A 14,618-nucleotide genomic window follows, 5' to 3' on the forward strand; every position below is an offset into this window, starting at 1 on the left:
AATTGTTAACTTTGTGAGAATTTAAGATTTGTTTTAAACATTAATGAAGACCATACAAGGGTAGACTATAAAACATAAATGAGTTTTTAAGATTAAATATATGACTTCAAAAGAAAGCTCATGCTTGCAGTGTGTACTCCCATACTTCCTGGAATCTGAGTTCACTTGTCTGTCATCAGGGAATATGGTGGAAAAAGTTTGAGAAGTACTAACTTAGGACACTCTCTGCCAAACTTTCTTGCCCCATTTTTCAGATACCTTGATGCTTTGGTTTTTCCAATACTATGCCAAAACTGAAAAAAACCAGAATAGACTTCTTTACTTGTTAAAGTTCTAACCCATTCATTTACAGACCACTTGATATTTGAAAAACATTTTTTAAAAAAAGGTAACAATAACTTTAAATGTTTCCATGTATTTACCCTTACTTCAATGAGTGTTCAAACTAACTCTTCAGAAATAAGAGAGCTAGTAGGGGGAGAGGAAAATATTCTGTGGGAACACCTGCATGTATCAAATATAAAAAAGAAAACTACAAGAGGATAAAAATTATAAGTTTTGACTAAAAAGTAAGGTGGCTCCAGTTCTAAGGAGCCACCTTGTAAAGGAGGAGGAACATAAGGAATATTAAGTTTTTTCCAAGGGAAAAGGTCATAAGTTAATTTTTTCTTTTCAAGTAAATATATCTTTGTGGTGAGAAAAACTGTAAAAAATATGAAAATGGCTTTTCTCAGAGAATTAGCAGTAAGTAAGAAAATCTCACTGATGCGAGAAGGCAAAGGTACAATAATAAAAAATAAGTGCCTGTGAAAGAGTTTTAAAAGGGTACAAATGTAAAGTGGTGGTATTTTGGGGACAACATGACTAGAAGTATGCAGAACAGAAGTCTTTTTTTCCCCTACTAACAAGAACTTCCCAGAACTGTTACCCATAGTGAAGGAAATCAGTCACTATGGCTTTACATCTGGACAGGGGAAGGTGACCTGAGAGGATGAAGGTAAAAGAGGCTACTGTTCAAAGTGAATAATTTCACAGATTTCTTACATCTGATGGTTCACGTACTCACTGTGCCACCAGAGAAGAGTCAAATGTGTAACCAGCTCTAAACTTCTCAGCATTAAACTCAAGTTTGCTTGCTTAGCCTCTACAGGGCTTTCCGGCAATAATCTTTTAGAAGGGAACTATGCTTGTTTCATCTCCAAGCACTCAATTACAAAGCATTCAGTAACTCACCCTCGAGCAGATGCTGTGATTTTATAAGTTCCTGGAACCAAAAGACGCCAGTAATCTCCAGTTTTGTAAGTAGTTACTGGGTGATTAATTTCAGCAACACTAATGGTGGCATTTAATATACCTCTGCCATCTGTGGCATCTAGGACGAATCCTTTGACACCCTGATGAACCTGGATAAAGCACAAGGACACCCAGATTTTACTGATAAAGATCATCATCTAATTATTTTGGGAGTTCACATCCAAAATAACAGATTGTTAAATAATGTAAACATGTAGAACAAATAGGAATTCAGGAGCTCAGAGTAAAGCTAAATGTGACCGCCCATTAAACAAAATATTTCAGTTTCTGAAAGGCTAGTTTTTCATAAGTCAGATTTGTCTTTATCTTCCTATCAGCTACAGAAAGACATTTTGAGGACAAGTGGAGGAAATTTTTGAACATGGATTAGGTATTAGGTAGTATAGGGAGTTACTGTTAATTTTCTTAGGTGAGATAATAGCAATTGGAGAAGTCAGGTAGGAGAATTAACCTTATTTTTAGAAGATGTATTCCGAAATACTTTGGGATAAATATCATATAACACGTGCAATTTATACTGAAATAGTTCAACAAAAGTGTGTGTGTGTTTATATATATATAAAACACAAATGCAGCAAAGTATAAAAATTGTTAAACCTAGGTAAAGGAATAGTAGTATTTACTGTTAGTCTTATAATTTTTCCTGATGTTTCAAATTTTCAGAACAAAATGTTCTAAAAAATTAGTATGCAAACTCACAGCCATTATGCCACTCTACTCAGCAAAGTACTGGCACAAAGTATTAGTCAGATTATCCTAATAATTTTAACCACTATTAGCATATTTCTTATAGTCTTTACATATTGGCCACGATGCACATCCAAACAAAAGGAAATAAATCATTTCACAGTAAACCAATGGCAAAAAAAAAAAAAAAAAAAAAAATTTACCCCATAGCCCATCTTTATCACTTGACAAATTCTTAGGCATGTACCCAATCTATAGTAGCCTTTTATAAAGACAAGGGTAAAAAGTGATCACTAACCATTAAGTGCAAAACATCATCACTATATTGTTTAATCATTTTTAACTCTTCTCCGTGCATATAAATAAACTCATTTACATCCATGAATTTTCTAGATAAATATACGAAAACATGAATAGGTCAAACTGGAATTCAAATGAGGTGTATTCTAAAATCAATGCATGAAAACCACATGTACACACAAAAATCTTCTTGCTCTTGGGAGAAATTTCATACGTCACTCCAGAATCGTCACCTGTTTCAGAAACTGGATTAGAGATCTTCGATTCTGTTCCCAAAATTTTGGCAGATCTTTCTCAAATGGGTATTTCACACAACCAAGTTCAATAGTCACTTCAAAGCAGTTTGTTTGTAAATAGTTCCAGTCCTGCATACCACCTGAAGGATAAAAATTTTAAATCAGTTACTCTGAGGAAGTTCTAACTAGCTCAGATCCCAAATTGTAAGCAACATTCCTAGTAAAAAGCCAAATTCATCTTTTATCAGCATGGCTGAAAACCAATAATGCGTTCATTTGAGAGCTCTCTGATGCTTGTGGTACAGGTAAAACATCTGTACTTTCATGTTCAGGAAGAATTCAAGTGTAGCTCACACTCTTCTTCTTAGCACATCTAAAGTTCTTTGTAATAGCCAGCAGTAAAATATAACACTTTCATGAAGTTTCAGTACATTATTTTACTGAAAAGTCAAAGTGCACCAAATATTAAAAATAGTTGAAACGGTAATTTGAATGTTTTAAGCTATTTATACAATATTTTAAAAAGAATCATTCTTTCTCAAAATTAAAAAATCAGTAACAAGCAGTACCATCCAGGGGGACAGAAAATCCATCAAGTTATACGGCCTTAATATAAAAGAATGTTTACCTGGGACATTGTACCAACTGGCTCCATTTGTTATTCCATGAGGAAAATATTCATTAGGGTACATATTCTTGCAAGGTCTACCTTGAAACATTTGGGAATTTTCCTGGAAAAAAAAAAAAAAGAATCTTTACTTGTATATGTTTGTGTCTGCATCAAAAAAACATGGGAAGGATAAAGAAAGATAGGAAGAGTGGTTACCAATAGGGTATATGTGGGGGTGGATGGAGTCACGGGAAGCAGTGACTTACTACCTACTTTTTAAAATCAAAACTGAACAGTTTATGCTCTGTAAAAAAAAAAAAAGTGAAGACTTCATTTATTACTTGTAATTACAAGTAATATAAAAATCCAACCCAACCCCTCTCAAAAACAAAAACAACACTGTTCATATTCGTACTTTCATTTCATGATCTCAAGAAGCTTGAAGTCCAAAAGAGGTAATTCACACACAATGGAAAGTAAGCATCTTTCTCTGACTTCTTGGGGACTAAGGTAGCCCCTCTGTGCTTTGACTGCACTCTGTACAATTATTTTATCCTGTTAAAACTGGTTGCACCTCTTTTCCCCCTAAAGACAATACACTACTCCTTGAAACAGTTTGTGTCTTTGTGTCCTCGGCATCCAGCAGTGTCTACATAGCACGTGTGCAATTGCTTGTTCAATGGAGAGTAAGAAAAACTGCCACAGAGGCACAAATAAACACTACTGGAAGCTAGAGGAGAGAAAGATAATTTCTGACTAGAGTGGCAGAGGAATTTTCCTGAAGAAATTAAGCTTTGAAAGATGGTCAAAACTTCATTTCTCTTTTGTAAATAGAAAAAGAAAAAAAGTACAGAAAAGTGTAGAGAAAAGTAATTTCTCACTTTCCCATCACTGAGAATTAACCATTTAACTTTAAAATATACAAAACAACCCCCTTTCGTAGACTTAACATACCAATTACAGGCTTATGACCCCACCACTCTGTTATCAAATGAAAGCTATTGCTTTAAGTTACTGGAATATTTGTGTACATGCTCTTTTGCGCTCTGGTTTTTCCACTAAACACTTGCACACATCTTCTATGTCTCTATATCCCTATCTCCATTTCCATCTATATCTATCCATTTGGTTATAAACTATATAGATGTACTACTGTACTAATTAATATAGTGTGTATATTACAAACCTGCATTAAAAAACATTTTAAAAACAGAACTTCTAATATATTCTTCCTACATCTTAACATATCATCTAGTATAAATCCCACTCTAGACACCACAGTTCTAGGCAATTGCTGTTAACATTTTGACTTTATTCTCAGAGCAATAAGGAACTTGTGAAGATTTCTGATGGAAGGGTGATATATGATATATTCATGGCTCTAGGAAGTTTATTCTGATAATAATGTGAAAAAATCGACCAAAGCCAGGGAGACTCATCAGAGTACTACTGAAAAAATCCAACTGAGAGATAATAAGCATAGGAAAGGTTGTGACAGATAGGTTTTACCATGTGTATTTTAACATCTTCTTTAATTCTCACTACTCTACTTTGATAATTTTTTTTAAAAAACTAATTAAAAATTTTAAAGCAAACAGTTTGACAACTTAAAGAAGACAGGGGGTGAGGATGTAGGTGTCCAGTCTCAGTCCATATATAAAGAGTCTAAAATATATACCAAGATAGTAAATGATTCTCTTCTTTTTGCTTGGCTATAGTCTCTAATCTTTTTATAATAACTTTCATTATATGAAACAACTTTTTAAAGAGGCATTTACATAGTGGTGACAGCTAAAGCAACTGGATGCAATTGCCAAGACAGTAAAAATGGCTAAGAACAGAATACGGAGGGGGGAAAAAAAGTAAAACAGAGAGGTTGAGCCGCTGAAAGAGGAAAAAGGAAGCAAAGCTCTCTGCTATATAATGTAACAGAGATCAAGAGGAGAAGACAAGAGCGTTAGACTTCAGAGGTCAAGAACATTTTAAAAAAATATACTTCTGGTAACCTTTGAGGGGGCACTTCCAGGTAAAACAATGTAGGCAGAAGACAGATGACAAGAAACTGAGGCATGAGAGAACAATAAGGAAGTGGAGATAAGCAGAGACTATTCACTTTTCTTATTCTTTTCTTTTGACTTCTTTTGAACTAATTTTAGAGTTGCAGAAAAGTTGCAAAAATAGTACAGAGAGTTTTATATACCTTTGATCCAGCTCTCCCTGATGTTAGCATCTTATATAACCATAGCACAATTATCAAAACAAGGAAATTAACACTGGCATGATACTATTAACTAAATAACCTATATTTTATTCAAATATCACCAGTCTTCCGCTAATGCCTCCTTGAAATTTTCTCTTCACTTATTATGTCACACTGTATAGCTCCATTTTTTCACTTTCACTTAATTGAATTCATTGAATTTCATTATACTTAAAATATAATAGAAGTTATTGTAGAAAGATTAGAAAATTGAGGCAAGCCAAAAGAAAAAAATATAAACCTAGAGATCACCAATCATTTAATATTTTGGCATATAACTTTTGACGTTTTTTTAGCCTACATGTGAACTGAGCATGGATACCCCACCCCTGAGTCTTCTATAGGTTCTCAAAATCTGCTTTATTGAAATATAATTCACACACCACACAAGTCACGCATTTGAAGTATACAACTCAATGGTCCTTGGTATATTCACTCAGTTGTGTGACCATCACCACAGTAAATTTTAAGACATTTTCATGACCCCAAAATAAATCTGTACCCATCAGCACTCCCCATTTCCTCCCAACCTCTTCCCTGCCCCTCCCTACATCCCAAGCCCAAGGCAATTACCAGTCTATTTTCTGTCTCTATGGATTTGCCTATCCTGGACATTTCATATAAATGGAATCACACAATATGTAGTCTCTTGTGACTGGCTGCTTTCACCTAGAATGTTTTCAAGGGTCATCTAAGTTGTAGTTTGTATCAGTATTTTATTTTTTTTATGACTGAATAGTATTCCATTGCATGGATATATCACATTTTGTTTATCCACTTATCACTTGATGGACATGTGGGTTGTGTCCATTTTGGCTATTATGGATAATGCTGCTATGAACATTTGTGTACAAGTGTTGTGTGGACTGTTTTCATTTCTCTTGGGCATATACTTAGGAGTGGGATTGTCAGGCCATATGATAATTCTATATTTAACATTTTGAGGAACCGCAAGATTGTTTTCCAAAGCAGTTGTACCATTTTACATTCCCACCAGCAATGCACAAGGGTTCCAATTTCTCCACATCCTTACCAACCCTTGTTACTTTCTTTTTTTGTTTTTAAACTATAGCCATCCTAGTGGGTAAAAAGCAGTATCTCATTGTTGTTTTGATTTGCATTTCCCTGATGGCTAATGATACTGAGCATCTTTTTGTGAGCTTGTCGGTCATTTGTATATTTCTTTGGAGAAATGTGTATTCAAATTCTTTGCCCATTTTTCAATTGGATTGTCTTTTTATTATTTAGTTGTAAGAGCTCATTATATATTTTAGATATAAGATCCTTATCAGATATATGGTATTCTCCTATGCTGTGGGTTGTCTTCTTACTTCCTTGATTATTATCTGTTATATGTTGAATTATGTCTCCTCCAAAAGATATGTTGAAGTCCTAACACCCAAAACCTCATAATGTGACTGTATTTAATTACACAGGTAACCAAGTTAAAATGAGGTAATTACGGTAGGCCCTAATCCAATATGACTGGTATCTTTATAAAACAGGAAAATTGGGACACAGACAACAGGGAGAATGCCATGTGAAGACAGAGGACTGGGATAATCCATCTAGAAACCAATGAATGGCAGAGACTGCCAGAAAAACACCAGAAGCTAGGAAGAGGCAAGGAAGGATTCCCTTCCAGGTTTCAAGGAAGCATGGCCCTGCCAACATCTTGATTTTGGACTTCTAGACTCTAAAACTGTGAGATGAAAAATTGTTAACAGCAGTTCTAGGAAACTAACACAGTATCCTTTGCAGCAAAAAAGTATTAAAGTCTGATGATGTCCAGTATGCCTTTTTTCTGTCACTTGTACTTTTGATGTCACATCTAGGAAACCATTGTCTAACCCAAGGTCACAAAAATTTATTTCAATATTTTTTCCTAAAAGTCTTCCAGTTTATATTTAGGTCTATGATCCATTTTGAGATAATTTTGGGGTATGATATGAGGAAGAGGTCCAAATTTATTCTTTTGCATGTGAATATCCAGTTTTCCATAACCATTTAGTGAAAAGATTTTTCTATCCCCATTGAACTGTCTTGGTGCTCTTGTTGAAAAATCAATTGACCATAAATGTAAGAGTTTATTTCTGGACTATCAATTCTATTTCTTTGATGTGTATATGTCCATCTTTTTTTTCTTTAACATCTTTATTGGAGTATAATTGATTGCTCTACAGTGGTGTGTTAGTTTCTGCTTTATAACAAAATGAATCACCATACATATACATATATCCCCATATCTCCTCCCTCCCACCCTCCCTATCCCATCCCTCTAGGTGGTCACAAAGCACCGAGCTGATCTCCCTGTGCTATGCAGCTGCTTCCCACTAGCTAACGATTTTACATTTGGTACTGTATATATGTCCATGCCACTCTCTCACTTCGTCCCAGCTTACCCTTCCCCTTTCCCGTGTCCTCAAGTCCATTCTCTACGTCTGTGTCTTTATTCCTGTCCTGCCCCTAGGTTCTTCAGAACCATTTTTTTTTAAAGATTCCATATATTTGTGTTAGCATACGGTTATTTTTCTCTTTCTGACTTACTTCACTCTGTATGACAGACTCTAGGTCCATCCACCTCACTACAAATAACTCAATTTCGTTTCTTTTTATGGCTGAGTAATATTCCATTGTATATATGTGCCATGTATATGTCCATCTTTATTCCCATATCACAGTGTCTTAATTACCACAGTCTTGAAGTAAGTTTGAAATTGGGAGATGTGAGGTCTTTAGCCCTTACAATTTATTCTTCGTTTTTAGAGAAAATTTTCTTTTTCTTCCATAACTTTCCTGAGTTCTATCAACTCTCTTTCATTTCTTCCTGTTTCTTTTTTCATTCCTGTTTTAATTTTTTAAATATCTGAGCCTATGTGGTTTTTCAAATTCTCAGTGTGTGTTTGGGTATAGTCAATCTGCCTGGAGTGTAAACTTATAATTTTCTTCTGCTTCTTGATTGTTTTTTGGTAGTGGTAAGGTCTCCTCAGGTGATATGTGTGAAATTTCATTTCCTGATTTTTTTCTGCAATGGTTCTTCATGGGTTTTTTTTTACCTCTTGTTCATTTTTATTATACTGAGCTGTTTCACATGATTCCTAGTTAATGGTGCCCTTTTTCTGTCAGTCTAGCAGTCAAGGTATTTTAATGTGGTTTTTTTTGTTTGTTTGCTTATTTGCCTTGGTATAAGGGTGGAGCTCTGAGTCCTCTGATTTTATGGTTCTCTTCTGTCTTGGACAACCCTACATTTCCCCCCTTTTCTCGTTCTCCTTCACTATCTAATTGTCAAAGGCCACTTCTTCATTTCTTTTTGCTTTTCTTCTCCCCCAGAAGCTATGAGTTTGGAAGATTTTCCTTTAAATCCAGCTGTCCTTTTAAATTGTGCCTATCCCTTTAAGTACACCAGATCCTTTAATTTGCATGTACTTTGAAACCTCTTCCCTATATTCCAGTGCTTTCATCTGCCCAGTTACTATCTTAGTATTTTCAGATTTAGGTTTCAGATGTAGCGTGTTTTCAATGTTTGGTGGTCCTTCCGAATCACCTTTATGTCTGCCGTTCCTTAAACCCCCCTCTTTTGTCTTCAGAGATTTTCTTGGTCTGCCTTTCCTTACCATGAAGCCTTGTGGCAGGGGAAAGGTGGCTGGGTGCACAACAGATCATGATAGATCACAGTCAAGAGAAAGGAGGCTGGAGTAAAGATTGAGGAATTTAATTGTCACCTTTCCCATTTACAACAGAAGAAACAAAGACAAAGAGGAGGCAGGGTGCTGTGGGATCAAGAAATGAAGAAGAGTGATCTGCCAAGATGGTGGAGTAGAAAGACCCCGAGCTCACCTCCTCTGACGAGCACACCAAACTCACAACTATTTGCAGAACAACCATCAGTGAAAAAGACCGAAACCTATCAGAAAAGATCTTCTACAACTAAAGACATAAAGAAGGAACCACAACGAGATGGGTTGTGGACCATCTCGGACTCGTGATATAGTCAAGTCCCATACCCGTGGGTGGGCGGCCCACAGACTGGAGAATAATTATATTGCAGAGGTTTTCCCACAGGAGTGAGAGTTCTGAATTCCCATCACGCTCCCCAGCCCGGGGTCCTGCATAGGGAAGATGAGCCTCTAGAGCATCTGGCTCTAAAGGCCAGTGAGGCTTAATTTCAAGAGTCCCACAGGACTGGGGGAAACAGAAACTTCACTCTTAAAGGGTGCACACAAAATCTCACACACTCTGGGAGCCAGGATGAAAGCAGTAATTTGATAGGAGCCTGGGTCAGACCTACCTGCTGATCTTGGAAAGTGCCTTAGGGAGGCGGAGGGCGGCTGCAGCTCACCCTAGGGACATACACACTGGTGGCCGCCATTTTGGGGACCTCCTTCCACTGCATGGACACTGGTGCTGGCAGGCACCCCTGTGAAATCCTCCCTCTGCCTCATTAATGCCAATACCTGGCCCCGACCCAACAATCAACCTGTAGGTGCCAGTGCTGGGATGCCTCAGGCCAAGTAACTAACCTGGCAGAGACACAGCCCCACCCATCAGCAGACAGGCTGCCAGAAGATCTCCTGAGCCCACAGTTGCCTCTGGAAACAGCCCTGCCCAGCAGAGGGCCCAGGACCCAGCTCCACTCACCAATGGGAAGGCACCAGTCCCAGACTCCCCTGGGCCCTGACCCTCCCCTCCAGGAAGCCCACTGTAGCCTGTGGACCAGCTTCACTCACCAGGGGGCAGACATCAGACATAAGAAAACTGCAATAATCAACAGATGAATGGATAAATAAGCTGTGATACACACACACACACACACACACACACACACACACACACACACAGTGGATTACTACTCAGCCATAAAAAAGAATGAAATTTTGCCACTTGCAACAAAATGGTTCGACTTGGAGGGCATTATGCTAAGTGAAATAAGTCATACAGAGAAAGACAAATACTGTATGATATCACTTACATGTGGAATCTAAAAAACACAACAAATTAGTGAATATACCAAAAAAGAAACAGACTCACAGATATAGAGAACAAACTAGTGATTACCAGTGGGGAGAGGGAAGCGGGGAGGGGCAATGTAGGAGTAGGGGATTAAGAGGTACAAACTATTATGTATAAAATAAGCTACAAGGATATATAGTATAACACAGGGAATATAGCCAATATTTTATAATGACTACAAATGGAGTATAAACCTTAAAATTGTGAATCACTATATTATATATCTGTAACTTACATAATATTATACATCAAATGTACTTCAATTTAAAAAAATTAGGAGGAACAAAAGAAATGCAGAATATGGGTAAAACACAAATAAACAATAATTGAGAAGACAGAATCAGAAGGAACGCACATCAGATTATTCACAGTTCCACTTTAGTTCAAGGCAAAGTGATCTACTGAGAATAAGACAAACAAAGCCGGGATTAGAAGGCTCAGGTAGAGGATGAAGGCTCAGAATCATAGTGGGAAATGAGCCAGGGAGTCAAGTAGCAAAATGTGAAATATTGCCAGGTAGCACTGAGGGCTCAGCTGAGGTTAGACAGCACTATATATACATAGTGTAGTCGATTGCCATGACTGTGTGACTTTTCTGGGATGTAGAAGAGAGATGATTGTAATTACTAAGGGTTGGACATTGGCAAGGCAGGTATGTCAAAAGGGTTTAAAAGATCCTAAGGTGTAGATGAGTGCATCACTGAAAGGTATGTCCATAGGTGTAGGCTGGGTGGAAAGGAAATCAAATCAAAAGGGTTAAAGGTCAAAGAAATATAAAAAGAGGCTAAGGAATGAGAAGTTACAAAGAGGATGAAAAGTGGAACTATAATAATGGACAGAATGTGATGGGGATATGTGTATAATCTGATCACTTAGTTTTTATTTTGATGATTGGAGGGTATCTCATTTTTGTTTTATTATTTCATGTACATCCCTCTAAAACAGCATGCCCAAACAGAAGACAACTACACTTTAAGGTGAAATAATAGATGTACTCCCCTATTAGAAACTCTGAACAATCTCACAAGATCCACTTGTAGAGAATGAGGGAGTGGGAAAAATAGAATGACAGAAAGGTGTGATTAGAGAGCATAGAGCTGCAGTAATAATCTTCATTTATCTATGACCAATAAAGTCACAGACTGAGTCTGCAGTAAGACCAAAAACTGAAACTAACAAGCCTAGCTCCCAAGCCTCAACTTTTAACATGCTTTCTAAGAACAACTTTTAAACTAAAATTTCACACATACACACACACACACACAAATATAACATTACTTATTATGAAAGTAATGTGTTCATTATAGGAAGTTTAGAAAATACAGAAATTTCTACTTGTTCCTTTGCAATATGTTACTACTAGGCTCTTAAATACCTTAGACCAGGGGTCCCCAACCCCCAGGCTGCGGACTGGTACCAGTCCCTGGCCTGTTAGGAACCGGGCCACACAGCAGGAGGTGAGCGGCCGCCAAGCGAGCAAAGCTTCACCTGCTGCTCCCCATCACTCGCATTACTGCCTAAACCACCCCCCACTCCCCACCCCTGTCCGTGGAAAACCTGTCTTCCCCGAAACTGGTCCCTGGTGCCACAAAGGTTGGAGACCACTTCCTTAGATTATAGGTTGGCAATTTTTTTCTGTAAAGGGTCAGATAGTAAAAACTTTTGGCTTTACAGGCTCTAAAGTGTCTGTTGCAATGACTCAACCCTGCCCTCTGCATCTATTGAGGTGATTGCAGTGTTTTTCTTCTTTAGTCTGTTAATATGGTGAATTACACTGACTTATTTTCAAATGTTAAACAAGAAAGCAGCAATGGACAATATTTTAAAGAATGGATGTGCTGTGTCTCAATAAAACTTTATTTACAAGAACAGGTGGTAGGCTGCATTTAGTCCCAGAGCTATAACTTGTCAACCCCACCTTAGACTACTTTACGAGGTTTATATTTAAGTACTTCTCAAATGAAATAAACTAGCAGTTTGTTTAATTTATTATGTTCCAGGTACTGTGCTAAAAGCTGTAGATGAAAAGACATTACCTGAACTTCATGGCTAATGCGGAAACACATCAGTATGTTTAAAAGTGAGGTGGTAAACAGAGGAGAAAAAGAGGTAAGGTTGTCTGAAAGGAATCATGGAAGGCTTAACAGAGAAGAAAGCACTTGACCTGAGTCTTGTAGGACTTCGTTTTAACGCATTTTTTTAAATGAAAAATGAATTTTTATAGCATTTTATGTTTAAGCACAAGCCTACCTTGGAATAAGAAAGTGCTATTTGTTGAAATACAGCATCATCTGGTGATTTACTATATGTGGCAAGCCCTTGTTCATCATCATCAAAAGGGTAGTTAACCACCAAAGAACCTATGAGGGAAATGAGCAAAATGTATTGTGTTATCTCTTTCAAGATGGAGCATTAACATAAAGTAAGCTTTTCACAATACTGCCAGAGACAGGAAACCAATACAATTTTCCAAGGTTAATTTCCTCAATAGAAATGAAAAAGTTGCTAATTTCCTCAATAGAAAATCAAAGTGGATAAATAAAATATTAAATAGCTATGCATGACACTTAAAGGCTGCCTTAACTGGAAAGGTCTTGGGAGTTTGCCTGAACTTACAGGCATACTTTACATGTTAGAACTGAAACCAGAAGTATACAGGCTTAATTTAAACAAATTTACTTTTATAATATTTAGGATCAGAAAAATTGAGCAAAATTTGGTAGTTTTTCATTAAAATTCAGACATTTATAAGGTCATGTCATGGAATTTTAAACTAAGAAAGGAACCGTGAAGTCCTATTAACCCACCCTCTTCATTTTGCAGATGTGGAGTCTAAAATGGAGAGGCTAAACAACAAGTGTATGGATAGTAGAGCCAGTCCTGACCTTTATTCAGAAAAAATGCTAAAAATTTCTCTTATGCTCATATTATAAATTAGTCAACTGGAGTTATATCATATGATTTTTCATGACCTAAAATACAGAGAGTGATGTTTTAAAACATACATAAAGGATATCAACTCCCTTCATGCTCCCCATAGGACATAAAGCAATTAGGGTGCTTCTCAGGCAGGAGCCCTGAGCCCGCCCCCCCCACCATAGGATCAAATCGCTTATTTTCCTATTAGTCACATCATTTTCATTTGTCCATGTGCCCATTTATTCTGCCTTGATTAGGCCATTCGTCTTTGCCTTTTTTGTCATGCCACTTCCTGGGCATGGAAGTGAAGGAACAAATTCAACTTGAATCCAGATGAAGTAATCCTGTGGTAACAAATACCAGCAAACAGTCATATATTTTAAAAAATTTTTCTTTAAGAAACAAGTATGAATAACTATGCTCATTTTATTCCCCAAAATAGTTCTAACAAGATAAGTGTACTTCAACACCTGTTCTGAGACAAATTACTCCAAAAAAAGTTAATTTCACCCTGGATCTATAACTCATGCCTAAAAGTTACAACAGAAAAAAGTCAACTTCTACTTAATATTGTCTTTCAAATGGCTAATTTTCTAAGGCCAAAAAAAAGTCATAAAAGACTTACAATACTCCTACAAAAGTTTATTTAAAAAATAATTAGTATTGGGACTTCCCTGGTGTTGCAGTGGTTGGGAATCCGCCTGCCAATGCAGGGGACACGGGTTCAAGCCCTGGTCTGGGACTGTGGAGCAACTGGGCCCGTGCGCCACAACTGCTGAGCCTGCACTCTGGAGCCCGCGCGCCTAGAGGTCGGCTCAGCAACAGGAGAGGCCACCGCAATAAGAGCCCCAAGCACCACAAGGGGTGGCTCCCGCTCCCCGCAAATAGAGAGGGCCCGCGCGCAGCAACGAAGACCCAATGCAGCCAAGAATGAATGAATGAATAAATAAATAAATAAATAAAATAATAAATTTTAAAAAATTAGTATCAACACAAAGAGCATGAGCTATTTTAAAAAAGATAAATCTGACTTCATCAATATTAAAAACTTTTGTGCATCAAAGGACATTATTAAGAAAGTTAAAATAAACCTATAGAATGGGAGAAAATATTTGTAAATCAGCAATTTGATAAGGGTCTAGAATCCAGACTATATAAAGAAGTCCCTGGGCTTCCCTGGTGGCGCAGTGGTTGCGCGTCCGCCTGCCGATGCAGGGGAGCCGGGTTCGCGCCCCGGTCTGGGAGGATCCCACGTGCCGCGGAGCGGCTGGGCCCGTGAGCC

The 14,618-nt window shown here is 37.4% G+C and overlaps 1 protein-coding gene across 1 annotated transcript in view; it reads right to left on the reverse strand.

Moving 5' to 3' along the window:
- Positions 1–14,618, reverse strand: part of CPD (carboxypeptidase D) — a 72,992-nt gene that overhangs the window by 18,251 nt on the left and 40,123 nt on the right. Inside the window, exons 8-11 of the mRNA XM_024127615.3 lie at positions 12,668–12,777; positions 3,166–3,268; positions 2,535–2,677; positions 1,234–1,403 (exon numbers count right to left, since the gene is read on the reverse strand). Of these exons, the coding sequence (XP_023983383.1) occupies positions 1,234–1,403; positions 2,535–2,677; positions 3,166–3,268; positions 12,668–12,777 (526 nt within the window). The remainder of the gene's footprint in view (positions 1–1,233; positions 1,404–2,534; positions 2,678–3,165; positions 3,269–12,667; positions 12,778–14,618) is intronic.

The sequence above is a fragment of the Physeter macrocephalus genome, chromosome 14 (assembly GCF_002837175.3).
Source record: "Physeter macrocephalus isolate SW-GA chromosome 14, ASM283717v5, whole genome shotgun sequence".
NCBI lineage: Eukaryota > Metazoa > Chordata > Mammalia > Artiodactyla > Physeteridae > Physeter > Physeter macrocephalus.